Here is a 25,816-nt window from a genome sequence, read left to right as displayed (position 1 = left end):
GGAGTTACCGTTTGTTTCCCTTGCGTTCACTCCCACGAGGAAGCTGGGAGCGGAGGGAAGGTGGTCTTGAGGTGAGCTAAAAAGCTAGGTGTTAAAGGGCCTGACTTCAGTTTCTCTTCTGCTGGAACACTTGGAGCCCATCTGAATTATCTGAGATACAAACAAATCAATCTTGATATAGCCCCAATACATGGTCCTCCTTTTTCCGTATTCTACATTGTTTCTTCAGATTCTCTGTGAAGAGAAATTACAATAAATAGCCCAGAAGGGGTGAAGGTAATGTAAACTGAATTGTAGGAACTAGGATTTCATTTCTGTAGCTGTAGCTCACTTCCTTAGCCTGCAATACTAGCGTCAACATCTGATGCTGGTGTAGCAGCATTTAGTAAAATAAGGGGTGAATGACATCAACACCTGTGTGCTGACCTCCTGTGTTGTTTTATGCCTCCACCACTCCATGTCCATGTCTCATCTGCACTGTGCCAGCTCAGGAAGGTTAGCTAAGCGATGTGGAGCTCTGGAACTGTGCCCCTTGAACAGACTGGAAGGATTCAGAGGTTGGACCTCACCAGCTCGTGTGTCAGAAAAGGCATCTTGTCTGGGTGTCTCCTATTTGAAAAGGGTGGATATTCAGCCTACGTGGTGGGTGCTGGGTCCAGTAAACATCAGGAGCTTGAAGCCCGGAGGAATGACATCCCATCAGCAGCACTGCAGTCATTAAGTAGACTGTGAGGGAAATCATAAGACTTGGTGTCTTTTTTTCAACAGGCAGAAAACACACAGGATGTTGTGGGAAATCCCAGCCGGGGAAATCCCAGACAATGACTCTTATTTTCTAGCTTGCCCAACCATTTTCAAAACAAAGGATAAACTCTGGTGTTCATAAAGCAGTTGGATTAAAGCAGACCTATTATGGCAACAGGGGATGATGGGCCTCAGATTTCCTCTTGCACCGTGCATGGAGGCCAGGGATGGCAGGCTGTGCTGTAGGTGGCAGGAGTGACACAGCTTGCTGCTTCATTTGTGCAGCTCAGCAGTCGGTAGTTCTTTGGGGACATTTCAAACCCTAGAATTCTTCCTGTCCTTTTCGTCTCTTGCTTTTAAATAGTAGTGGGAGAAAGCTGTGGTTACCTGGGAGGGATCTCTCTGGTGTCAAAAGGCCAGTCTGCATGGATTTCTCCCTTGATGCCAAAAGAGAAATGAATATATGGAAAGTGACCACTGGACTCTGGGACACAGGAGATCGGTTCCCATTCATAGCTTAGGAGACCAGCCTTGTGACACTTGCATCACGGCTTTTTAATTACACTGCAAACTTGTTAGCCCCCAATCTCAATTAGGGACCAGAGGTTCTGCTATTTTATAAACTATGGCTGGAACAACCACTCTCCTTGAGAGACCTTCCTGTGTTGCTTGCTTTGGCAAAGAGCTACGCTGGCCCTGGATGGAGGGCCCCCCCGAGATGAGCAGCGTCACACTTCCTGCACAGATTAGCTGTGTGTGTAAGAAAGAACACCAGAAAAAGGCCCTCTAACAAAGAAATCCCGCCTCAGGAGCCCAGCATGGTGGCAGCTGCTGCTTTCAGTTTCCATTGATAATGAAAGTAGCCTCCAGGAGCCTCTGCCCCTTTCTGCACGTGACGTTTCATTCCCTCGAAGCTGCCTCACCCTCCCTGCGTTGTTCCCCCATGCACAGAACCGTGACCCCTCCCTAAATCTTTGGGTGCAGCGCTTGGGTAAGGAATAGTGGGGCAGTTACTGTGGAGGGACTGTGAACGTGCCCTCAGCTCTGAGGAGCAGCACAGGAAGAAGGGTGTTAATGGGTTCATTAAGTAACATGCAAAGCCAAGACTTGGCAGAGCCTCTTTTTGGCAGCAGAAGATATGTTATACAGCTACTCAGCCTGGTTAAAGACAATGAATGTAACTTGCCAGGGAAGATAACTAGGGGGAAGTCGTGCCTAACACTAAGAGCAAAGAGCAGGTGAAAAACCTGGCATTCTGGCTTCCCTCGTGTTTAACAGATTTTGAAAAGTCCTCACCATGAGTGCTGTGACAGCTGCCTACATTAGCAATTGCGTTTTTAAGTCCTGCATATAGGAGAATGCAAACCTCATCCTGTAAGGATGCCACCTAGCCACACATCTCTCCAGGACAAGCATTCTTGGAGGAGATTCCCTTTAAGAATTCAAGTAGGGCCTGAGTGCATCTTCCTCCTTTAAATCCTAAGCGTCAGCAGCAACAGAGCTGTTACCAGAGAAAAGGATCCTATAGGTGGTAATGGGTGAAAGCAACAGTGCTGGCATCTGGCTGCTCCACTGCATCACAGCCAGCGTCATCTTCCCAGAGAGCCAGAGGGAGGGAGGGAGCCTCCTGCTTTGTTTTATAGATACTACGTGAGGGAAGCGATGAAGAGTTGGCTCCTTCCTTAGCCTGCATCCTCTTACGCAGCACTCAAAATAAGGAAAGAAAGAAAACCTGTCCAAACCGAGCTCTGGAAAAAGTACCATTTTCCCTTGGCATCTTTGCAACAGTAGAAATGCCTGTGGACAGCAAGGGAGCGGATAAACAAGTATTTCCAAATCTGCTGAATATGTGGTGCTTTTCTGAATGTCTCAGACACAGGAATCACGTGGTTTCCTGTAAGCAAAAGATAAGATCACATCTCTTTTTTATTATTAAAATTTTCTATACAAATATATAAAATAATCTATATTACTCAGATACCAGAAACAAACAAACAAAAAAGCAGATTTCTCAAAATAAATATATACGCTTTGGGCAGAAGGAAGAGAGCGTATGCGTTTTGCCCACTTGGGGCTAGCAGTGCCGACCTTCCAAGTTGAACAGTTTGAAAAAACAGAAACTTCTCTTCAGTTCCTCAGAATTTACAAAAGTCGGTAGATACTTACGTGTCACTTTTTTCCCCTACATAATTCCCAGCGTGAAGCCACCTGATGGGCTGGCCAACATGTCTCAAACCTGAATCAGAATTGGTTTGGTCTTCATTTTGCGGAATCCCCCAAACTTTAAAAAGCACTCTGTGATCAGCCCCTTCCTGATTAAACACCCTTCGCGTGCTCTGTGTAGCAAAACAAAGGCTGAAAGTGGTACCGTGACTCGGCATCTTAGGAAGAAGAAAGAGCATGACAGGAAACCTGTATTAAATACAAAGTAAGCATTTCTTTAAACAAAACTATGTTAAAACTGTAAGGCTGTATTAAATAAAAATTAGTTTAAGTAGAGCTATATTAAACCCCTAAAACTATATTAAAGGAAAAGTTAAATTTATTTGGCAGGGATGTAAGTAATTATAAATGGGATACGAGGAGATTTAGGCCAAGAAGCACAAGGTCGGAACCTATCGGAGTTCCAGAACAATCCTGCCAGCAGCGGGGGCCAAAGGCGCGGGACTGCTTTACCCCCAAGCTGATGGATCTCCGGAGGAGGCTGTGCCGGCGGGAGGGGAGCTCCGCTCGGGGAGACCTCCGGCACCGGCCGCGGTTTGGGGGCTGTTTCACAGCCCCCCGGCTTGCTCCGAAGAAGCGCCGGGCGGGCGGGCGGGCAGCCGACTCCACCTTCCCCTCCGCCTGGCGCGCCGCCCCGCCGTGACCCGCCAGCTCCGGGCAGCCGGCAGGCCTTCCCTTCCCCGCCCCGCCCCGCCGGGGAAAGCCCCGCACCCACCCCCTCGGCGGCGGGGCGGGCCCGGCCGGCCGCCTCACCGCCTCGCCGCCGCCTCACCCTCCCAGCCCTACCCCGTACAGGGCCGGAGGGGGCAGCGCCCCTCCACGCCACCCCGCGCGCGGGCCGTTACCGCCAGGCCGTTAGCCCGCGCGGCCGTTGACCACCAACCCCTTGGCCCGCCGGCCCCTTGACCCGCTGCGCTTTCCCGCCCGCCCCGCCGAGGGGGCCCGGGGCGGGGCTTGGTGCTGCTCAAATACCGGGAGGAGAGGAGGAAGCGGGGAGGTGCCGCGCTCGCTGAGCTGAGGGGAGTAGAGCCACGCCGCCGAGGCCCGCTCCCGCCCAAGTGAGTATCGCCCGCTCCTGCCCTCGGCTCGGCCCGCGCTGCTGCTCGGCGAGGACGCGGCGTTCCGGGAAGGGCTCCGCGGGGTCACCGCTGCCGTTCACGGCCGCACCTGCCCCTTCCTTTCTCCTCCGCGGGGCGGAGGGAGGGACCCCAGCGCTGTGAGCGCCGCTGCCAGCTAGCCAGCCTGCCCGGGCTTGGGGGAGGGCAGGGCGGGAAACTGGTGAGGTGAGCATCGCGGTGCCCCCCCCCTGGCGGTCTGTGCCCACCTCGACCCCCCCGCGGCGTGGATGCCGTGCGGCCCCCGCCCTGGGAAGGGGTGCCGGCAGTAGCGGGAGCTGAGCGGGTGTCGGGCCTGCCGCGGCGGGGCGGGCTCGCTGGCTCCCGGGCGGCGGGGCACCCCGCGCCCGGCGGTGTCGCCTCGGGGACCTCAGGGCCTGGCTTCCCGGTTGCTTCTCGCAACCCTTCGGTCTGCTAGCTGAAGTGACCGGTCAGTGATCCTGAGGAGGGCTGCGTGGGGTTTCTGCTGTCTCGTATTGATGCTGGAAGCTCTTCTGCTTCCCTGCAGATCCTCCGTTTCCTTTTTGCCTTCTGAATCCGACCGTGCTCTTCAGCGGTTCGGTTATTTTTTCTTTTACTTCGTTTCCTCCTCTCTCAGTCCTTTGATAGCTCTGTCTCGGTGCGTGCTCTCTGCGCTCTGCTGGTCGCTGTCCCGGTCTTCCATCCACGCTGCTCTCGCCTGTGTTGTGACTGAGCCTGCGCTCTGCTATTTATTCCGGCCCGTCTTCTGCTTTCATCCGCTGTAATCGAGTCACTGCCCCCTTTTCTCTTTCTATTGCAGACCGTCTTCCCTTCCACTTAGGTGGTATCTCATAAACCATAAAAAGCTCTCTCTTGCCTTGTCCTACTTGGTAAAGTCCAACATCTCGTCCTCAGTCTCTGGTGAGAGTTTTCAGACTGGAGGGATATTTGCCGGGCAGGGGAGAGTAAGGAGTTAATCCTATAGCAGCAACTCCAGAGGGACCCATGATTGCCTCAGCTTTCCAGCAACAGAGGGATATGGGGAGTGGCAGCTACAGCAAGAAAGCAAGGCAAGAAAGGATTTCTGATAATAGTGCTATAATGTGTAGGAAAACCTGGTGATTGACAGATGAGTCAATTCAGTGTGTGCTTTTCTCCAGGCTCCTTACCTTCCACAAAACCACAGAGCTGTAGGTGTCTGTGGCTGCCTGTTAAGGTGGTGAGCGCCTTGGCTGCCTCTTTGTTTCCTGTGAGCAGCACTCACGTTTCTGTGACCCAACGACAATGTTCAATTCAGGGTGACTGCCTGGAGGCTGGAGCAGGAAGCTGGGTAGTGTGCGAGGTGGAAAGGAACTGAGTGAGCAGGTCCTGTTCCTTAGAAAGGTGTTTCTCTAATGCACATGGTCAGGTGATGGTCTCTCTACCTTGGAGTGACAGTGGGTTTGGGGAGGTTCTTGTCTTCTTTTAAAGCATGATACTTGTAGCTTTAACTAAAAAAATAAGGTACAGGGCCTCAGAGTTACTTAAATTGCTAAAGTCTTAGTCCAGAAAGTCCATGCTTATTTCAGGAGAAGCTGGCAACTCTTCTTGATGTTTCTTGGGGTATCTGGGCTACAATCTTGTTGTAGGGTAGTTGTTTTGTTATCTTTTCAAAATGATTAAAGAGTTTGGTGGAGGAAGGAGCAAGGTGGTTCCCCAACAGGAAATTATTTTTAAGGTGTTTGTTTTTTTTGGTAAAGGACTTTTTGCAAAAGTCCACTTGTGGGGAAGACTGGTGTTCTGTTGTAACTTTTTGTCACTAATCAGACTGAAACTCTGTTTTCACCTGCCTGTGGAAGTACAACATCTTAAAAGGTATTAATTAAAAAGGGGGTTTCTTGTGCATTTTTTCTCTCCTTGGCAACTTCTTTACATAGCAAGTTTAACGCTGTTCAGAGTTGTCTTTAGGGTAAAGCTTTGCAACACCTACTCCTTGTGACCTCATCTGTGCCATTGGTGTTACACAAAAACACTGGGGGAATGCATTGTATAAAGAAGCATTCTAGCACTTTGTTATTTGCTTGAATTTCTGCAACCTCTCTCTTCCCATTTTCCTGTTTTCTCTTTTAGGTCTCTTGTCTGTCAATTACAAGTAACTGACTGGCAGGGTTTAGGGACCAGCTGAGGCAAAAAACTTCCATTGTGTACATGCAGACTGTAACATCTGATTGTAAGTCTTCTGGATAGGCTGCCCTGTACTAAGAAAGGTCGGTGTGAAAATCTCCCGTTCTTGTTTGGCTGCTCCTTCTTGTTTGCATTTGGTGGCATCTGCTGAATTTAGTAAGAAAAATAAGACTGATTTTTTTTGATTAGGTGGTTTTGTTGGGTTCCCACCCTCCCATTTCTTACAAGCAGATTACACCAGCTGGTGCTAGTACAGCTGAGACAGTGAGTTCAGCTTGGTTTCTCACTGTGCCCCATGAGCGGAACCTGTGCTACACTCCACCACTGCTGCCTGTGCAAACCTGGAGTCTCTGCTCTTGGGAATTAGGTGTGCCTGTACCCAGCACCAGGATGCTATACCTTTGGATAACATGAGGACCATGTAAACGTGCTCAGTGTGGCTTTTGATTTCTGTTGGCTCCCAAAACAGTAAGAGCTGTGATACATAGTTAGGGAAGGCTAGTGTGTGTGTATTCACTGAGCACTCCCACCTGGGGTCAGTTGTGCCATGTTGTTTCCATGTATTGTATTTTTCCTGTGTAACAGGATGACAGGAGTCATCCACACCCGGCAGGAGTCTGAGGAGCTGGTGGATCAAACAGGTGTATTTTTTTTTCATAATCGAATGAAAATGTTTAATCAGGCACATAAGCAGGCAGGCACATAAATCTAGCGACTGCTACCTTTGGAGACCTTCCTGAAGTGGCCTGATGTTTAGAAGTTATCACTTCCCTCATGTCCCATCGAATGTGGGAGTAGGGACCTAATAACTGTTAACAGGTTTATATGCTCGGTGCAAAGACTGCTGATGTGGAGGAGCTGCTACGAGGTGTTGGCTTGTTGATAAAGCAGCTCCTGTGGCCGCAGGGTATGAACTAACAAGCAGTAGAGGGTAGAGGAATCAGCCTGGTTTATGGTTTTCTCTGCTGAAGGGAATTGAGTGCAGATGAGCAGGTTTCACTTCCACCAGTTAGCAGTTCCTCAACTAGTGAAAGAGCAGAATTTGCCCACAAATCTGATATTTCTTTGCAAAGCATCTTCCTCTGGTTTTCTCCTAGCATGCTGTGGCTTTTTGTCTATGTCAGATTATGAAGTATTTGGGGCTGGAATTATCTTTGTATCTGTGTGCTCTGTGAAGCCAAGTACATGCAAATATTTCTAATTAGGGAGTTGAACTCATGGCTTGGCCAAAGGTGCAAAACTCCTACTTGAAGTCTGATCCCCTGTTAGTTTTGTATGGCTTATCTTGGGGTTGGAGGGGCTTGCAGGAGGCTGGGTTCAGCTTTAATTAAAACTCATCAGTAATGATTACAGAATAGTTGGTCCTTTCCCCAGAGATTTTACAAGTCTGATATTTTTTTTTTTGACCCAGACCAGAAAAGGCGGCTAGGGAAAGGAAAATGTAAAAAGAAACATTGAGTCACACAGAGTGTCCAGTCTCATTCTTTGCATTTGAAAGCAATCTCTTAAGCTTCTGTGATTGCCTTGATTTGTACCGGCTGTCTGTAGTGAACAATGTCTGCACATCTTGCTGTTGTCTCAACTATACTGGGAAGTGAACAGGACCCTGTAGTTGCCAGTGGTGTGCATTAGACCCCTCCTTATACCTGGATGAGATAGCATGCGTTGCTTCCTGCATGATTTTTGAAGCAATTGCTCAAGTGGTGTGTTGAACATAGTGGTGTGTTGATGTCTTTCACACCCTTCTTTGCAACAGCTGCTCTAAGAATCCTTCAGTCCCATCCCCTTCAGTAGCCCCACGGCTTAGAGTGTTGTTAGCAGTGCCTTGGGCACTTAGTAACTTCTGTTCTTGATCCAGTCTGCTGGCTTTCCTATCTCTTTACACCAATATGACACTGCATGGAGGTGACAGAGTGCTTCCTGGCCATGGTGGGCTTTGGTTGGACTGTCCTTGCTGGTGAACACAAGGAAAGGGCTCTACACCTCAGTGCATCCTCAGAATGTCCTCACAGGAGAGGACAGTGTTGTTGTGGCTTTAAACTCCTCCTACCCCAGTATTTTGCTCACCACTTTCCTTTAAAATCTCAGAGCTTTTATTCAGCTTCACTGATGAAGGTATGAGCAGGGGAATTGGACTGTGTGTGCAATCATTGTGCACATGGATGTTGAATTTTTGTTTAAGTGTCTGCAAACCTGCTGTATTTTCTGATAAAGCACTGCGACCTTTGATCAGTTCCTAGTATTCCTGTGGTTTACAGTGAATGGGCAATGCCTAGGTCTTGCTAACGTATTGGGCTATTTATTTAATCTCCTTTAAAGGAGAAAATACGTTCCTTGGTCAGTGTAACTCCTGGTAGTTTGGTGTTATTGTTGTTAGAGCCTTAGATTAACAGCCATACAAAATAGATCCACTTGGATCAGCTAGGTGCTGTATTTTGGTTTTATATTCACTCCTTGGGATTCAATGTTAATCTGTGTTTCCTCCTAAGCTAAAACTGAAAGTGAAATGGCTTGCATTATTTCATGCATGGTCATGTGTTCTCTCCTTGTAAAATTGATACTTTTTCACTGTGCTTTTAGACCTACAGCTAGAGAGCCTGAAGCAGTGTCAAGTGAAGATCGATGTAGCATGCTGAGGCATCTTGTGTAATTGCATAGGTTTGCCTCAGCAGTAGGAAATGTGTGCTCCTGGAGGCAACTGTTCTGTAATTCTGCTGTCACAGTTTCCAAATGGCCCCTGCTATGTTTCTTTGAAAGAGGATTTTTTTTAGCTGTGTAACGTTGTGTTAAAGGTGTTTAAAAGAGATGATGCTTTCTTTTAGTCTCACAATGTGAATGAGGCGCTGCTGTCAAAAGGCTTTGATCAGGGCTATGAATGCTGTTTTGATTTACCATAATTTTTGGCTGCCTGATTTGATGCGCAACTTCCTCTTTGAGGTTCTTGAGGATGTCTGGGCTCCTGTCTTAAGAGATTCCTTCAAGATTATTTTGATTTTTCACTGGCTTTATCAGTTTAATTATTGTGGTGGGAGTAGGGGGTTGAAATAGAACATGATGGGAGAGAATTCTCCTAAGGTCCAGTGTGCTCAGTGTAATCAAAGGACCAGTGTCAGGCTTTCCTTCTTTGGCTGCCTGTACTGGTACGTGGTTGCTTCATAAAACTAAGGAATGTAAGAGGTGTTATAGCTATGATACACTTGAATTTTAAGTGGGCTTCCTTCCTCCTAAACATCACTTTTGTGTTTTGGAGAAGCTGTCAAATATTGAGACAGGGTTGTATATGCTTTCGGAGCAGATAAGCATGCTGTTGTGAAGATTTGTCTTTGTACCCCTTCTTCCATAACTGCTTTAAGTCTTTTCTGTATAGTGAATGTTCCAAGTCCGATAAGGTGAACAGGCTCCACTTAAATCATTCTGGGGAGTACCAGCTGGTCTGAAAAAATCCTCTTGAAAGTAAATTGTCCTGTGCTTTGAGTTGTCACTTAGTAGCTCCGTGAGTGCCATCCTGGCTGTTGCATAAGCATACTTGTTTTAACTAAGCAGGGAGCTTTGATCAGGTTCTCTTATGATATATTGTTCCTTGGATATGTATTCTCAAATGACCCATGCTGATCCAGTATTTAAACTTTCCCATAGTGAGTATCTTTATAGCTTCTGTTTTTTCAGAAAGCAGTGCAGATATTCCTGATACTTACGAGTCTGGAAGAGGAGTTCTTGTCTAGTCATACGGCCTGAAGGTAACCGAAGGCAGAGAGAGTGCCACTGTTAGTGGCCACCTGTGTCTGTACAGCCATCCTCTTGTTGTTTTTTTATTATTATTTTTAATCTGTTTCCTTCCTTGCTCACCTAACTTGCCAGTCAGGCAAAGGAAAGAGATTTACATTTCTCTTTACTGTTGATATCAGCTGTGAAATGCATTAAGTTGCAATATAAAGTGCCATTCCTGATTTTCTGATGGATGGATGATTTGTGCTCATGCTGGCACATGATAACAGTAGTACATGTGTTTAAAACTAAAATAAGGAGGATATTCTTGTTCTCTGGGTGGCACAACAGTTATTGTATCCAGTCCCACTTTGTGAGGTCTTCTGGTTGGCAGTTCTTGTCAGCGCCTGTCCAAGTGGCACCTGCCTCTGTCAGAGGCACTATTGCCAAGTGATAAGAGGGACTGTTCTCTCTGCTCCAGGGACTGAGCATTTTGTCACTGCTCAACTGTAAAAAGCATACTGGAGTGCAAGTGTCCAGTGCTGATGCCCCAGCAGGGGCATCTTCTAAATCTGGAAGCAAGTCTTGCATTTCTCTTACTGGACACTGTCACTTGCACATCACCAGTGATGACTGGAGTTTGTTCCAGTGCTCACCACTTATCAACATTACTGAGGGGCTCCCTGCTCTCAGTCCATTTGTCCTTCCTTTGCAATGTCAAATGACTGGAACTGTGATTCCTCAGTCTTTCCTGTTTTCCAGTCATTTCCAAGAGGCAAACAGTAAGAACAGCTTGAATATGCCCTGTGACATTACTGTGGGGTTGTGTTGCAGCTGCTGGGCTGATACAATTGGACTTGTGAACATGAAGCTAACCCTGTAAAGACCAGAAGTCTTGTGAGGGTGATAGTGCCCCTTCATCGGCGTTTGCTCTGCTTCCTCCTGCCAGGTCCTTAGAAAACGTAGAAGTATTTTCTTAACATTTACAAGGAGGTGAAACGCGGGGTGGGCTTACCTGACTGGAGTGACTTTGTTCAACACCAGAGAGTAAAAACTAAGCTCAGTCCCAGATCCAAAAAAAACCTGCACTGTGGCATTCAAGATCCAAATCTTGCCTCCTCGTCTTAGGTGTGGACATGTCCAAAATAGAGATGTGCAAATTCCATTTGCTCCAGCTCTAGTTAGCTGCATCCAAATCCCAGCTCCAAGCTTTGGGGCAGTTTCAGCTGTAGGTTTTCTGCTGACTCAATTTCAGCTCAGCTGCATCTGTAGGCTGGCTTCTGAAGAATACTGAACAGTGTTGTCATGCTGCCTCCATCACTGATCTGATATAGAAACCACAGTAATCAAAAGTTCCTGCCTACTTTTTTTTTTTTTTAGAGAATTAGTAATACAGCAGTGTTACTTCTTATTCATTGAGGTACTGCATAGGGGCTGGGCAGCAGAGCAAATGAAAATAAAGATTGATGAGGAAGTTGGATGTTTTTCCTCCTAAGAAGTCAAAGTACTGCCCTGATAACTAGAAGATTGCTACAATTCATGTTGTCATGAAAAATAGTGTGAAACAGCAGCAGACCTTGGGGAGCTGAAATAAATGTCTAATAAAAAGGCCAATCAATCTTCTGTTTTAGAATTGTCTCCAGTAAAGTTTTTCTTTTAAAAAGGAAAATAAAGCTGTGTCGAACAAACTGTGCAATGTATTTCAAAGTCAAAGTACACAGCTGAGAGTACTTAGTGTCCAGGCTGAGATGTTCTGTAGTAAGGCAGCATAAAGAAGCAAAGGTGAAGATGCCCCAGCTAAGGAGGTAGTCGGACAAGCATCCATTGGTGTTTGGTCTTTGTGTTCCATTTAGAGTTTCAGTGCCACTGAATACTGGAAGATAAGTACACACTGAAACTGTTAGGAGCAGGAAGTATTCAGCATGTTTCAATGTATTTTTGCATCAAAGATGTTATGAGCAAACTGCTTTTTTTATCGTTGCTGGAGTGATTGGTAGTGGCATTATTCACATCTTAAAGGAGGATGCAATCTGAAGCTGAAAGGAAGAGAAACAAAAGCTGACAGCCTCAAGCAATCAGCAGTCATGCTTGAGAGTAGCAGGGAGGGGTGGATTTAAGCAGTCTAGTGGTTCCTGAGAAGCAGGGTATCTTTCCTAAAAGCCTAACAAACAAATCACAAGTGACTGGGGGATGGGGTCTGTCCAGCGCTGGACTACAGACCTGCTGGCATCTCGAAGTATTCTGCCCATGGCTTGTCAGTTTTGCCACTTCCAAAATGAAGCTATTGATGTTGTATCCTCCCTTAGAGGCAAATGCATGGAAAATGTCTGTAGTTTGGAAGCTGTGTTCCCTGTAGTGGGAAAGTCCAAGCCAATAGCTTTGGTATTAACCAGATGGTACCAAACCATCACTTTGGTTTCACAGTAGCACATGTATGTGCACCCACAGATGTACAAAGGGGCTTGTTCAGCCCATCCTTCTTCACCTGCCTAATATATTGCAATGGCTCTGTTCCCCCACCATGCTGCTTTTCTTTCTGAAGCCTAGAATCAAATTCTACTTTAAGAGAACAGTGGGTCTCAGATGAGGCAAAAATCTTGGGGCCTTCTCAGCAGTGTTACAGGCTGGCATAGCCTTTGCAGGCTGAATAGTGACAGGGACAGGTTTTCTGTGGTTATGATAACTTCCTATTTATTCATCTCAGCACTGTTTTACAGATCAACAAGCTATCTTCCATTTTGCTGTTGGTTTTCTCTCTCTCTCTCTCCTTGCAAAGTCTGAAGTGCATGTGCAGCTGCTGTGGGAGTAGTCAGGCTTCTTCCATAGCTAGAGAAGTATGAGGAAAAGCTCTGGTATCTGCTGCTAGCTGGGCTGTTTAGTTCCTGTTTGGTTTATGGGCTAGAAATGGAGTGTGGCAGGGTGATGGGGATTTCTTTGGGGACTTCAGGCTGCATGATGTGGGATTTGCTTACTCTGTCATGACTTGAAGTGCTATGGATAGCTGTCTGGCACAGCTTGGAATATCCTCAAATAAGCAACTTCTTAAGTCTGTGGCACTGTTTCTCTTCCTCACTTTCCACTAATGGCTGGTTACGTAAAGCAGTAGTGCCTGTGGCAAGTTTTCAGGAAGACAGTGAAATTGAGTAGTTATGGCTTGATATGTGGATTTAAAATGTCAGGTCACATAAAGTGCCTCAGTTTCCCTGCCTGTAAAATGATGTGGTGTTCTCTAAAGAGCTCTGCAGTTCAACAATGAAATGTTTGCCTACAAGACAGGTAAGAGCCACCAGATCCAGGAAGGGACCAATAGGCACAGTTTCATTTCTTCCAATAATGATGTCATCCTGACTGCTAAAAATAAAGTTCTTTGCTTTCTCTGCCTGGCAGCTGAAAGATGCGCACAGGTTGGAAGTTTTTTCCATGTCAATGACTGATGCTTTATTGCAGTTTCTGCTTTGAAGACTTTAATTCACTCCTAACTCAAATGTGAGACATAAAGATGAGTATCTTGACAACTCGCACAACAGGTCCGTTGACTCATAGTGTGTCTGTCCAGGTGTTTGTATGGGACATGCCTCGGTATCCAGACAAGTTGTTAAAGGAGTCAGTCCTACAGGCATGTGGCTTTGCTGCTGGAAAGAGTATGTTTTCATAACCAGACAGTGTCTGATACAGCTGAGAATAGTAACTCACAGGCTGAGCTGTGAGGAGACGTGAAGGATCTGAGGGAAAGCAATGGTAAGCAGAGGCATTATTAGTGGGTGGATTTTTTTCTGAGCTGCCTTGGAGATGTAACAGAAGTGTGAAGAAGGGACGAAAGCTGATTTATAGGGTGTCTTAGTACTGTTGCTGTAGGGATTGCTGTTGCTGTTCTGGGACCTAGTCCTGTTTATGGCAGCCTTGAGAGCTATTGAGAGTTCCCCCTAACAGGTATGCTACTGGCTGATTCTTGCTGCCACACGGGATGCTGCTGCTGACATGCTTGCAGTGTCTGGAGGTACAGCAGAACCCCACACTGGTTTTGGAGCAGGTGAAACCTTGCATGCTTTGTAGCTGTACTGTTTCCATGTGTAGCTCCCCACCTGGGAAGATAAAATGTGTGCTTGCAGTGTTTGCTCTTGAAATATGTGGCAATGGTATGGCAGGGAGGACCTAGTTTGGTCTCTCTCCAGCACAACTATGGCCACTGCTGCTTCTGGTGTTGACAACCCTTCATTGGTGGGCTGCAGCTGTGAACAGCTGCTCTGGTGAGTTCCTTGTAAGATTGAAAGGCTAATACAACTCGGGGATGAGAGGAAGAAACAGAAGATGGGACAGCAGCCCCAAAGGACCTGTGTTGCTTGAGGAGAGCAGTATATACCATCCCTCAAGATGGATTTAGCCCTGTCTAGAGTAGTGATTGCCTTGGGAGAAGCCTTGGAGACTTGCTCTGGGGGAAGCATCCACAGAATTCTCTCTTGTGAAAACTGGAATGTGTGGGGGTGGAATGAGGTCTGTCATTCTGTGCTGACCAGTGGCTGGTGGATGTGCTTCTCTGGCTGTAATTATGTTTACCTAACATATGCTTCCCCACAGTCCTGCATCCCAACACAATGTTGAGTTGGAATGGACATGCCTCACACTGACTCTTTGGACCTGATTTAAGGGTCCTAAATTTGTGTCTAAAATACCCCCTCCATTTTTTTTTTTCTAAAGAAGATGGAAATAGCTCATCCAAAAACCTGGTTGTAGTCTTATTTGTTGAACACTTCAAAGCATCTAGCGGTTTCTCAGAGGCAGTTGTTAACACATGAAGCTTGCTTGTCTAATGAGTGAACTGAAAGTGTAAAAAGGAATAATGTATTAAAATTAATTGGTTTTCCAATTTAAAATCATATTCCATACAATTCATTCCAAGACTTTCAGCAGCCCTAAAGCAGCCTTAGCAAATTATCTAGTTTGAATCTGAATGCAGATGGTTTTTGTAGCCTTTATCTCCATCTTTTCTCATTTTCCAACTAAAGATTCCTTTCACCCAATATAAGGTAACTTTTTCCATCCACCAGAAAATGTCTTAATCTGAATCTAAAACTATCAGGATTCCAAAGTTTTAATGATGAAGAACTTCAGGTGGGATCAGCATGATTACATTTGACTGTTTGGGGTTTGCTCTTTGGGGGTCCAATTTTTTTTTTGAGATTCCATTAAGGGATTTGACTTCTCAGGAGGACCTTTGTGACTGTCCAAACCCCTTGCATTGATTCAAAGTAATTATCTAAAACCTGAGGTTTCTGGAATTACTAGTTAACTAAAAAAAGAAAAAAAAATTGGCTCTGTGTTGTAGTAGTAGGGAGCCATTTTGTGGTGTGAGATAAATCCTTTTTCCTGTTCTCAGGTGTGTTTTTGACCACCCAAGCAGAACTTTATTAGCTGAAGGCTGGAACCCCTCAGGGACTTTCACTGCGTGGGTGGTGATTCTTTGATTCAGGGAATTCAGTTCATGAAATTATCATCCTCAAGCCTCCTTATCTTAATTTTTTACCATATAAGTACTTTGGAGTGTGGTGGGTGTTTTTTTGTCTTTCTGGCAGTTCTTACCTCTGCTCATGTGCAGGAGTGGACAAGCTTGCAATTTGCAACTATGATGGGTGATTTTGGTTTTTTAATATCTCTATTTTTGTGGACTTGCCCTGAGGAGTGTCTAAATTTACATAAAGCTGATATGATCCCCTGAGGGGAAAGGGATGGGAAGAACCCCTATGTTTTGTAGGTCTCTTCCCCCTGCACATCCATTAACATCTCTGGGTGCAGCAGGTACCCTGGCAGGGCAGGGGCTCCTCAACCCCTTTCTGTGTTCATTGAGGCTCTTGTCCAGGTGTTTTACCTGTGCAGGGCACCCAGGGACGACTTTTCTGCCATGACCAGCGTATAAGCTTCTGCCTCTTTTTGAAACGCGTAAGTGCTGGGTCTGTAGAGATAGACAGGCACCTTTCCTGCACATTTCCAGGAACTGATGTGAGGAATATGCACAGGCATCCAGGCTCAAGCTCCTCTTACAGCTTCTAGTCACCATAGTAAGCCAGTGTGGATAATGCAGAGCCTTGTGCCAAGCTGCTGTGCCCTGCCTTTCCAGGCCTAGCTGTAGGGGCATGCCCAGAATAGATCTGGATCTTTTTGTTTGACTTGTATCTTCTGCTTTGGGAATGGAGCAGTGTGCCTCTCTTCCTTCCCAGACTGGAGTGGTCTGTGCCTCTTCTTTTAAAGCAGGGAGTGGGAAAAGACAATAGTGCATTTTTTTTTGATTGCCTCTTTCATCAGTGTTTGGACTGAACCAAATGAGTTTCCTGGCAGTGTGAAATAGCGTGACAAAAAATATAGGGAATCTGGGTTTTAAAGCCACATTCTGAGCTTTCCTTGGAAAGGTGTGGCATGTGGCAAACCCCCAAGGAAGTGTCTTGACTCCTGTTTCTGTTCCATCCTCTTGCTGGAAGAAAGATTACATTGGTCCCTCTGCAGGCTGATGTTTTATTTAGCCTGTTTATTGCCACCTGACTGTACTCAAATTGCCCTCCAGCAATTTACTGGAATTTTCATCAATGAGGAAAAAGTAGGTCATCCTAGCACAGTTTGGCTAGCTTTGGGTGGAAGAGGTTTTGCTGTAAAGTTTTTGCGAGTGAGAAATCTCTCTGGTGCTACTCAGCTAGTTTCACCAGCACATCTGGCCACTTACATGCAACTTGCAGCTGTAGTGGCTTGTGTTGCATCACACTTCTGCCAGAACTGCAGGAGAACATCTGCCCCTCTGTGTATGTAGTGTGGTGTGAACAGAGGATGGTGCAACTTCTTGCACCTTGAAAGACAGGGAGATTTGTTCTGTAAGCATGTTACAAAGTCAGCTGGCTATTACCAGCCCAAATTAGCCAGCATGGGTTAATCTGACCAGCTGTAGAGTAATGCTGTGGTCCCACATGAAGCTTTTGGCATAGGCTAGAGCTGGGTGGGGATGGCAATACTGGTAGAGCCCAAGAAAGTTGCTGTGATGAAGGTGAGTTTCAAGGCAAATGGGGTTTGAGTTGCAGAGGCTCAATACTACTTCAGGCTTCCTGTGGCTGAAGCCATGATGGTTCAGGAAGTGGTGTTTAACTCAGCAGGAGTTAGTATCAGAGGATATCCACTGTTTACTAGTTGTAATATGAACACCTTGGTTTTGGGCTGAATTACTTTGAATTGAAAATAAATGTTATATATAAAAACAAAATATGTCCAAGTTGAGGCTTTGCCTAGCTTACAGTAATGTTGCTGATGTGGACAACTCCTGAGGAGTTTGTGCAAAGACAAGGTCCTGCCACAGAGTTAATGCTAGATCCCCACTTTCCTCTTGATCTCGGGGATTCTGTCACAGGTTCTCCAACCTGAATTAACATCTGTCTCCCCTCCAGCAAAGTCAAGCCCAGGAGAAGGGGTCACCCTGACCTGTTCCAGAGCCCTGTCAGGTCCCAAAGAAGAGGACAGAGAGGACTGCATTCTCCCCAGCCAGCACACCCTCTAGGAGAGGTGAGTAGCAGCGATAGGGATTTGAATGGAACAGAAAAACACAAAGCAGCAAAGGCTAAGCCTGTGTTTTAGGAAGCTATTAGTCTGATATAACAACTAAATGAAAAAAGCTCATGGTTAAGGGGCTGTCTGTGGGCTATTGTGTGTTTTAGATTGTGTCTTGGTCTTGGATTTTTAAGAGTCTTTGAAAAGTTGGGAAATTCATGGTCTCTTGAAATTATTACTGTGGTTTCCTTCAGAGTTTGAATTCATTTCTGCTTTCACTTCCTCCTTCTTTTCCAACAGCACACTTAGTTATTTAAAACAGTTGTGAGGGGTTGTTACTATGAAATAGGATAATTCATCATTAGCCCAGGTCTTTGATGGCCATCTGTTTGGGCTCCTTTATGCTTTCACCCCATTTTTGGTCAGAAGGTACCTGTTCAGCAGCCAGGTTAGTGTCCTGGGTGAAGAAGGCCTGGTGGGAAGGTAGTGCCCACTTTCAGCCAGGCCCTGCTCATCATGAGTTGAAGCCAGCTTGCACCAGAGACTTCTGTGTGCAGTTGTGGGACTGTTGCATCTAAGGCAGCAAATGTGAGGTTCACAAACAGGATTCCTATCCTCCCTGCCTTAGCATTTGCTAGGTAGTCTTGTGTTATTGGCACTTGCTGTGCTGCTCTCGCACCTTTCTTGCTCTGGGACTTCCTGTACCAGATGTGACTACTCTAGGCTGCTCATCTGACCCACTCATCAGCTACGCCTGGCTGGATGAGGAGGGAGCAATGTGCTTTCACCAGCTTCCCTTTCTTAGTGGGTGAGGGAGGCCACCTTCTGCACCATGCTCTCTGCTCTCCCTGCATGCCTCTTCCCTTAGGCACTGCCCAGCCACAAGGCAGGCCAAGGGTTGTCAGCCCTGAGCATCCACCATAGGGGCAGAGGAGCTTGTGACCTGGGTCCTGTTTTCTCCCTTCTTCCTAGTAGGCCTCACTGGAGGCTTAGCAGAGTTGTGCTCATGTGTAACTAGAAGCCTTTGATGGCACTTAGTCCAACCTTCCCTGTCCCTAGGTATTTGTTGGGAAAGCATTGAAATAAGCCTGAGTATACACATGTATCTCTGCACAGGGGAGGTGGGGGGAGGTGCACTTGAAGTCCTGCAGATGTGTTGCAATGTCAACTGGGTGTTTCACTTCAGACTATGCTGCTGTGCACACAGACCTGAGCAGCTTACCTGCTCTCAGTAGGTACTTGGGAACTCCTCAGTGATAACACTGCTTTCCGTTCCAGCCTCTGGCACTATGAAGGGTTGTCCCTCCCTTCCCCAGCACCACCCCTTGGCTTTAAAGCCCCATTTGTAGGTTATGTCACTCTGCTGTCTTCCACGCATTTGTGGCAGGAAGGAGTTTCATGCCCCTCATTCACGTGAATAGGGCCCTTCTTGCTGGGATAGTTGTGGTTTTTCTCAGTCTTTTTTATGACTGCCTGTGTGTGATGGGCAGCTCTCTCCAGAAATACTGATATGCATCACCAGAAAGGTAATTTTCTGAGACATGGCCAGCCCCATGAGCACTGCTGCAAGATGTGGGTTTATGGGAAACTTTTTTCCTTTCTCGCTCTTTTGCAGGGCAAGGACTTCTAGTCTGAAGCAGAGGGTGACAAGAGCTGCTCTGTCTCTGAATCCATCATGGAACAGGTTAGTTTCAAACGTGACTGAAGTTAGTGGTTCACAGTGACTGGTGGTTCTCTTGTGCGCTTGTTCCGCAATACCTCAAAGGGGATGAGCCTCAAAGTGCTGGCTCGTGTCCTTCTCGTCTTCTCAGAGTTCCTGCGGGGACCCTGACACTGCTGCTCTCCATCATGAATACAGACAAAAAGTGGATGGAACCACTTAGTTTGCAGGCTGCTTCCTTGTTACCTCACAGTGTGACACTCCCCCTTTAAACTGCAGGCTGGAGATGTAGCTATTTAAGAGACTACCATGTTTATTGATTAAGCTACAAACTACTAAAACTAATAAATCAAATTAATAGACACACCATTGTGATCAATTTATTGCATTGTTTTGTGCAATATTAATCACAATTATGAAGCTACTATTTATCACGCTTAAATCTTATTAACTACAGTAAACTGCTATTGAAATGTCAATCATCCTCCTCACCCTACCTAGTGTTAGGGTACAGTTATAGTCCTCTCTGCTCTGCCTTCCCACAAGCCTTTTGAATATAAACCTAGTGACTAGTCCAGTGGGTTGTTCAAAGGGGATGGCCACTGTTGTCCCAGTGAGCCTGGGTCACCAGGTGAGCTTCGCTGCTGTCTGTAAACATCTATGCTCAGATCATGGGAGATGTGCCTTCTGCTGATCTTTGATAATATACCTTATTTTCCATTTGTTTCCATTTCTGGACTCTCCTTTTTGTTGTCTCTGTTCCTCCCTTTCTCTGCCCAGTCTCCTCTCAAGTAAACAACCTGTCCTTAATTACTTTTTATGTATTTGTCCCAATTTTGCTACTGTTGCCTAGGCAATATGGGTCCTGTGTGATATTACTGGTATAGTTATGTAGATACAGGTGGCCTTGCAAGGTTCCACCCCCCAAAAGGTACCTGATCTTGATTTCAGTTGTTCATCCTGGTTGCATATTGATTTCCCCAAGCAGCTGGCAAGACAAACTATTATACTTTAGCCTTGATTCTTCCTCCTAGTTACAGTTAAGCCTCAGCATTTTCTTATCTTGTAGGCAAACAGTCTGCATACCAGAGTAAGGATATTTTCTCACTTTATTTCTGTGCTTACACAACATCCCGCTCTCTTAGCTGCTTAACTAAAATTATTGGACAGTCTCCTGGTTTTCTACAGAGGCCTTAGTTGGTTATGAGGCCCCATGTTCCAGTGGCACCTCTTGCTCACATCAATTTGACTGCCTCATGGACCTCCTTCAGCCTAACTAATTTGAGCACTCTATGCTGTCTTGCTTGAAGGCGGCAGGGTGCGTGGCTGTGGAGGCAGCATGTGCCTGTTTACTGGGGGTGAATGTGCCAGTGTAGATGATACCAGACACCAATGATCTGCCCTCTCACTGTCGCTATTCTTGTGAGCAGCTGCTTGGCTCTCTAGAGGGAGCTGAACATGTTTATTATGGAGCTAGTCGAGATCCCTTTGAAGAGGGAGAAGAGATGTGAACCTTGGTTTTTTGCAGGCTTATGCTATCTGTTATCTCCGTTTCCCACCTTGTTACTGCTATGCTCTGATTACATTTAAATGGAGAGTTGCTGGCTTCATTATGCACAGGAAGTAGAATGCCCAATTCCCAAATAAAAGGGTAAAAACCTTCCAAACACAGATGTCTGAATAGGGGGAAGTGAGTGGTTTGTGCTGAGCACACATCTGTTTCAGAAGAGGAGCTCTCATCAGTGTTTCTGTCATTGCCACAGCTGGAAATGTGAGGAGAAGGTGAGCTGACTCTTCCACCACTGATCTGTAAGAACAGAGCCATCTGTCATTCACTATCAGACAGTTCTGTGTGGGTACACATCCAGGAGTTAGTATGCATTTGCTGAAGTCTTGTGGACTCCCTGGCTAACGCTATTCAGGATGCCCAAAGGAGGCCAGAAAAATGTGTCCAGGGTTGGAAAACAGCATATGCGTAGACCTTTTGAGTGGGACTTTTCCTAGGCATGGGCTTAACAGTGATTTTCTTATGTTTAAGATCAATGGATCTGTCCAGATAGAGCGTGCGCTGCTGTACACCTTCCTGGAGGTATCCTCTGACTGTAAGTTCAGAGAGCAACTGCATTCCCTGCAAAGCCAGGGCATTGTGCCTTTCCCGAAAGGCAGCTACTGCTATGATGATGAGGTGGAGCTTCAGACCGATGGCAATCGGAGCGGCCACTTGCAGAATGGTGAGCTAGGTGAGTGCTCTCTTCTCCATCCTACATGCCTCTCTGAAGGTGGTGTTTTTCTTTCCCCTTTTCCCATCTTTGCTGCTGGTCTGTTTCAGAGGAGTAATGTTTTCTCCATTGAGAAACTTTACAGTGTGGCTGGTGGTGGTGTTGGTTGGGATTTTAACACTTGGGATAAGACAGCTAGTGCTTAGCACTTTATTTCCCCATGGATTTCTAGAGCACCCGTGACCCTGGGGTTTTGTCTGCAGCACATCAGACAAGGGCCACAAAGCTGGTGCTAATGATTGCTGTCCTCAAGGAGTGTGATACTAAGCAGTTAAGTTAGACCTCACGCTGCTCCTCAGGGAGTATCAGTACTTGGGCTAGGATTTTGGAACAACTCTTGTTCTGGTACTGAGTGAATCCCTTTCTGCTCTACCAGTGTGGTGGAAACTGTTTCTCAAATAGTTTCTGGTACCATTCCTGCTTCACTAGCCATCTGCAGGATGGCTATTGCCCCTTGCCCAGGATGTGTCAGCTGGCAAGTTGACCTCAACCTAAGCGGGGTGAGGAGGATCTGCTACAGTAAATAGCCCTCCCTCATACAAATCTGCATAGGTCTCATGCTGCAAGTGACAATGGGAAGCTTTGCCAAAAGGAGATAGGACAAAGGGTAATGGTTTTAAACTAAAAGAGAGTAGATTTAGCGAGATATAAGGAAGAAATTTTTTATGATGAGGGTGGTGAAACACTGCAGCAGGTTGCCCAGAGAGGTGGTAGATGCTCCATCCCTGGAAACACTCAAGATCAGGTTGAATGGGGCTTTGTGCAACCTGATCGAGTTGAAGATGTCCCTGCTCATTGCAGGGGGGATGGAGTAGATGGCCTTTCAAGGTCCCTTGCAACCCAAACTATTCTATGATTTTATGAGATGATGTTTAGATGGTGCTTGAGAGACAGGTCCTGACAGTAGTCACTTGTAAAAATTACGCACACTCTCTCACTTCCCCTCTCTAGGCAGGGTGTTGGCTGTAGCTGTCCTGTACAAATTTTGGTTGGAGATGTTCTAACCTCCCCTGTAGTGTTTTTTGGGCAGGGTGAGGCTGCACTTTACCTAAACTACAGATAAAAAAACCTGTTTGCACACTGTCTCTGGTAAACGAGTCAAGTGCGCACAAGGGAGTTGTAGTGTGTATAGCTGTCATGAATGTGCTATGATTGGGGATGGGGTGGGAAGGAGGTTGTTAATGGAGATGGGCAAAATGCTATGGGTCAGCTTACCTGCACTGAACCTAGTCTGACTACAGCCTGTGAACTAAATCCTGCTGTATGTGTTGGCAGTGTTTGACCCTGAGGTAAATGAAGAAGTTGTCCGGATCATTGCTGCTCAGCTTGCTGAGATTGGAGACCAGTTTAATAAAGAAATCAAAGCAAGAGTAGTAAATGATCTAGTGCAGCACTTTCTGAATGAGAATCTGTCTGCAGAGGTGAGTGAAAAGCAACCGGACTAGCAGTTCCTCTTTTAAATGTTGTGCATCCTTCCTGTTGTGACTTTGAAGCAGCAAGCTTGCAACATCTGTATCTTTGCGAGTTTGCTGCTTTAATTATTGCAATCTTAAAATTCATCCCAAACACTTACCTTTGAAGATTTGTTAGAGGTGATGCTCTCTCCTGTGGCTGCTGTTGCCCTGCAAACTGGGTTCATCTCCTTTCTGCAGATGGTAAAATTGAGGGAGTTGTGGAGGAGGACTGACTTTGAGGCATTTTGTCCTCATTTTGTTGGCCAAATGGCTTATCTTTGAAAATCAACTGTCTGGTTAAGGCTCAGATTTTGTCCTTAAGATCTCTGGACTTTGGTGCAGAGTCTTGTAAGTCTGCTGCTCGTCATGTGTGTAAAACTTGAGCAGTGTTAGTGCCAGAAGCTTGACTTGTGCTTGTCAAGTGGGAACACTGAAGAGACAGCAAGTAGTGACACCCTTTTCTAGTGCCATAACTGTTTAGCTCATAGTCTGTCAGTGCTGAGAGTAGCCGTGGGTTCTGGCCTGGATGGGTGACCTGCTGAGAAGACCTCTCTAGGTGGCATCTCCACCTCTTTGATGCAGTCGCTCTCCCAACAATAGATGTGATGTAGTCCCTGGCCCAGCATCTAACATGCCTCACTGCTCTGCAAGGGAAGTAGAGTTTGAGGTCCCTTGTGTTCGACATCCCTCTTCTTTTTAAGGATTGGATCCACATCTGGATCAAGAGCCACAGTTTGCTTCCACAGAGCCTTTTTGGCATCTTCAAGATAACTGTGGCTTTCTGGCTTGTTTGGCTTTCTCTGCCTGTGATGAAATTTCCTGTGCTCTACAAGCTAATGCTGTCTTTGAATTGAGGGTCCACCTTCTTGCTGAAAAGGCAGAATTTAATGACTTCAAACAATCTTTCTTTGGTTTTTTGCAGTGTGGGTTTTTTCTGCTAGGGTTTGTTACCTGCACAGACTGATTCCAGCAAAGTCTGACCATTCCCCACTCCTGCTGTCTTGTTCTCCACCCAGTTAAGTTTCAGGCTTTCAAATTTATTGCCTAACCTTTCAGTCTTCAGTAAGGCTGAGACAAACCTAACTTCTGACCAGGTGGACCTTGCTTTTTCACATTAGTAGTGTAGCTTAGTGTGTGCACATGCACATTGTCCCTCTTGGGAAACTGATCTTTCACTGATCTTGGGAGCAAGGCAGTGTTTGTTCCATGCTTGGACACCTTCTCTAGCTCCTGCCTATGAGAAGGCTTTTCTATGAAACTCACTTTGCCTTCTTGCCAGTCCCCACCTAAGCTTGTATGCCTGATCTTCACTGTGTTTAAGGTGGGTTGCCCTTTCCTGGGAGCCCCAGGATTCCTGTGCCATTTCAGGACTTGGCAGGCTAGGTGCAAACCCTGGGGAGGAAGGGGGCTGTTGCACCCTGCGTGTGTAAGGTGCTATCTAAATTTGCCAGTGGTATGTGTGTTGTCTCCCTTTCTTTTTGTCTTGGGTGAGCAGCTGAGCTCGGAGATAGTCATCCTTATTGCCATCCAGGGTGTGTAACAGGGAGGCTGCTGTGCCTGGGAGGAAGGGGAGCGGCATCCTGTGAAGTGTTAGAACAAGCACATCAGTTACCAGCGCAGTGCCGGCAGGCTGTGCCAAGACCCCTTTCTCCCACAGCTGTTGCACTGAGATCCCACTCTTCCTTCCATACAGGAGATAACCCGGCGCGTGTCAGAGGCAGTGGAAGGTCTTGCACAAGCCATCCCCTCAGACATGGAACAGGAGAAGGCCATGTTGGTGCTAGCAATGGTCTTAACTAAAAAAATTGCAAATACAATGCCCTCCCTTCTACAGCGTGTCTTCAGCACCACTGTGAACTACATCAGCCAGCAACTGCACAACTACATTGTCAGAATGGTGAGTGCTGTCAAACAGCTTGGCATAAGTCACAGCCAGCCTCTTAGCTGGCCTGGGTTATTCTTGGGGGGTGGCCTAGCTCTGAGCTGCCTGTGGTCTGCTGGTTTCCTGCTGTAGTGCTCTGGAGGTTTGGCCAGAAGGGAATGCCAGTCCCTGTGGAGCTCTGAAGGTTGATGTGTTGAGGAAGGGAGGCTTGAGGGGGACATGTCACAGCTTCTGCTTGCCCCACTCTCACAGCAGTCAGTGAAGAGAGTGCATTTATTATGTGGGGCAGAGAAAGAGATGTGATTGCTCCTCCCCTCCCTGCAGTCTCTTCAGGGAGCTGTGCCAGTAAGACTGGGTTAATCATGCTGTCAGGGAAGGAAATCCTGACCTGAGCTCTTATGGCTGTATTTCCCAAATGTCTTGGGCCTGAGGTCTCTGCTCTTGTCTTCCTGGGCTCCCCAGAGCTTGGCAGAACTGGAAGGGGAAAGGAATTGCCCCTGAGAAACAGCACCAGCAGAGGAACAATGAGAAATGGTTAAACGGGAAATGGCAGCTCCATTCTTGTTCTCTGTTGGAGCTGCAGCATAGGCGGGGAGACTAAACAGCTAGCAGTCAAGCCAGGGCAGAGGCTAGGGCGTTTGGCCCCAGCTTCAGTAACTAACCTGTCAGGGGAGGGGAGAGGAAGAAATCCCCTGTGTGTGCACGTGCACACACGCACATATACTAAGACTAGGTGGTACTTGGGAATGAGACTTGAGAGCAGTCACGGCTGTGATCCTGCCACCCTGTGGAACAGCAGTGACCCAGTTGTGGGGTGCTGCAGGTCTGTGAGACACCCTTGCACTGCAGCCTGGCCACAGACAGCGTTGGCAGCAACCTGCAGGGGGGTCCAGCTCGGCCTGTGTTGCCAGACCAGGCAGCTGCCTTGCCAGCACCCCTGTTCTCTGCCAGGCAGCGAGGTGCAGTGTCACTGTGAAGCGTCACTCAGCACTGCCCTCCCCTTCACTCAACTCTGTGCCCTTGAGCTAAGCTATCACAGAACCTGGTCATGAGCGTTAAGAGACTGGCCCTCACACTGCCTTACTGCTGTGTGGAGTGCTGCTGCAGCAGGC

The 25,816-nt window shown here is 46.8% G+C and overlaps 1 protein-coding gene and 1 long non-coding RNA gene across 3 annotated transcripts in view; one reads left to right on the top strand and one right to left on the bottom strand.

Moving 5' to 3' along the window:
- Positions 1–37: 37 nt before the first annotated feature.
- LOC140657246 (uncharacterized) lies at positions 38–3,150 on the bottom strand. Its single transcript, XR_012044263.1, has 3 exons — positions 2,911–3,150; positions 2,506–2,638; positions 38–234 (listed from the first exon to the last, which is right to left on the bottom strand). It is a non-coding gene; the product is annotated as an uncharacterized lncRNA (long non-coding RNA).
- Positions 3,151–3,708: 558 nt separating this feature from the next.
- Positions 3,709–25,816, top strand: part of BID (BH3 interacting domain death agonist) — a 31,817-nt gene continuing 9,709 nt past the window's right edge. The window contains exons 1-7 of one of the 2 annotated variants that reach the window (XM_072873967.1): positions 3,709–4,025; positions 6,153–6,289; positions 17,330–17,444; positions 19,045–19,113; positions 21,128–21,329; positions 22,644–22,789; positions 24,516–24,719. In XM_072873967.1, coding sequence (XP_072730068.1) covers positions 19,105–19,113; positions 21,128–21,329; positions 22,644–22,789; positions 24,516–24,719 — 561 coding nt within the window. In that variant the 5' untranslated portion in view covers positions 3,709–4,025; positions 6,153–6,289; positions 17,330–17,444; positions 19,045–19,104. The remainder of the gene's footprint in view (positions 4,026–6,152; positions 6,290–17,329; positions 17,445–19,044; positions 19,114–21,127; positions 21,330–22,643; positions 22,790–24,515; positions 24,720–25,816) is intronic. The other variant, XM_072873958.1, reaches the window with a different exon arrangement.

The sequence above is a fragment of the Ciconia boyciana genome, chromosome 1, assembly GCF_034638445.1.
Source record: "Ciconia boyciana chromosome 1, ASM3463844v1, whole genome shotgun sequence".
Lineage (NCBI taxonomy): Eukaryota > Metazoa > Chordata > Aves > Ciconiiformes > Ciconiidae > Ciconia > Ciconia boyciana.
This window is presented reverse-complemented; position numbering and strand designations above follow the sequence as displayed.